This window comes from Lethenteron reissneri, chromosome 66 (genome assembly GCF_015708825.2).
Source record: "Lethenteron reissneri isolate LAM-NWPU_2019-01 chromosome 66, ASM1570882v1, whole genome shotgun sequence".
Lineage (NCBI taxonomy): Eukaryota > Metazoa > Chordata > Hyperoartia > Petromyzontiformes > Petromyzontidae > Lethenteron > Lethenteron reissneri.
The window spans coordinates 1,097,238-1,098,992 of NC_083844.1; the positions used below are offsets into that span (position 1 = coordinate 1,097,238).

At 48.1% G+C, this 1,755-nt stretch overlaps 1 protein-coding gene across 1 annotated transcript in view; it reads left to right on the forward strand.

Annotated features, from left to right (window-relative positions):
• The window catches only part of LOC133359958 (large ribosomal subunit protein P2-like), a 39,389-nt gene extending 38,323 nt beyond the window's left edge, over nucleotides 1-1,066 (forward strand). Inside the window, exon 5 of the mRNA XM_061578524.1 lies at nucleotides 925-1,066. Within this exon, the coding sequence (XP_061434508.1) occupies nucleotides 925-998 (74 nt within the window). The 3' untranslated portion in view covers nucleotides 999-1,066. The remainder of the gene's footprint in view (nucleotides 1-924) is intronic.
• The last annotated feature ends 689 nt before the right edge of the window (nucleotides 1,067-1,755 follow it).

Below are 1,755 nucleotides of genomic sequence, written 5' to 3' on the forward strand. Positions count from 1 at the left end.
CTCTGTGTATTGACGTGTGTCTCTGTGTGTCTCGTGTGTTGTCTCTGTGTGTGTCTCTGTGTTCTCTGTGTATTGACGTGTGTCTGTGTGTGTCTCTGTGTGTGTCTGTGTGTGTCTCTGTGTATTGACGTGTGTCTCTGTGTGTGTCTCTGTGTGTGTCTCTGTGTGTGTCTCTGTGTGTGTCTCTGTGTGTGTCTCTGTGTGTCCTGTGTATTGACGCGTGTCTCTGTGTGTCTCTGTGTGTGTCTGTGTATTGACGTGTGTCTCTGTGTGTGTCTCTGTCTGTGTGTCTCTGTGTGTGTCTCTGTGTGTCTCTGTGTCTCTGTTGTATTGACGTGTGTCTCTGTGTGTGTCTCTGTGTATTGACGTGTGTCTCTGTGTGTGTCTCTGTGTATTGACGTGTGTCTCTGTGTGTCTCTGTGTGTCTCTGTGTATTGACGTGTGTCCTCTGCGTGTCTCTGTTTGTCTCTGTGTGTGTGCGTCTCTGTGTATTGATGTGTGTCTCTGTGTGTGTCTCTGTGTATTGGCGTGTGTCTCTGTGTGTGTCTCTGTGTGTGTATTGACGTGTGTGTCTGTGTGTGTCTCTGTGTGTCTCTGTGTATTGACGTGTGTCTCTGTGTGTGTCTCTGTGTATTGACGTGTGTGTCTCTGTGTGTGTTTGTCTCTGTGCGTGTCTCTGCGTGTGTTTGTCTCTGTGCGTATCTCTGCGTGAGTGTCTCTGTGTGTGTCTCTGCGCATGTCTCTGCGTGTGTCTCTGTGTGTGTTTGTCTCTGCGTGTGTCTCTGCGTGTGTGTGTCTCTGTATGCCTCTGTGTGTATTGACGTGCGTGTCTCTGCATGCGTGTGTCTCTGCGTGCGTGTGTGTGTCTCTGTGTGTGTCTGTGTGTGTGTCTCTGCGTGTGTGTGTGTGCGTGCATCCCTACAGCGGAGAAGAAGGAGGAGGCGAAGGATTCAGACGAGGAGGAGGACGACGACATGGGCTTCGGCCTCTTCGACTGAGACCCCCTCACCACCTCCTCACCACCCCCCCCCGGCCTCACCAAAACAATAAACTCTCCAGTCTCATACCCCTCGTGTGCGCGCACATCTCTCTGCCCGTGTGTGACCACGGCCAGTGTGTACGTACTCTTAGTTCTTTCGGTAAAGTCACGTAGGTAAAAAATGAAATTAAAATTAATAAAAAATAAAAACAATAAAATCACGAACGTTTCAGAGGCAACACAAGCTTCCGTCTTCAGGTGTTGCCTCCGAAACGTCGTGATTTTTTATTGTTTTTTTATTAATTTTTATTTATTTTTTTAGCTACGTGACTTTACGGAAAGAACTAAGACTATGAATCCTTGCAGTCACGAAAGCTTCAAATCTAGTGTGTACGTACACACGGCGTGCGTGTGTGTGTACGCATGTGCAGATTTGCCGAGCGTTTCTGTGAGGTGTTGGGAGAGAGGGGGACATCCCTCGGCCCGGAAAACATAGTGGGGCAAAGTGGAGAAGGGGGTGCGAGGCACGCGGTGCCTCAATGGAGGAAGTTGATAATTGTTTTTTTACCCTTCTGTCTGGCAACAAAACTGAGTCATGTTTGCCTCCTTGTAAAAAGGTGTCAGTTTTGTTGCCAGATAGAAGGGTAAAAAACCAATTATATTTTTTACTGGCAAATGAGGTTCCAATGGTGTAAATGCTTACCCCCGAGCTCTCATACTCTGATGGTGCATTGTCTTTGAGTTGTGCGCCTTTTGGCGTCATTTGGTCCAACACC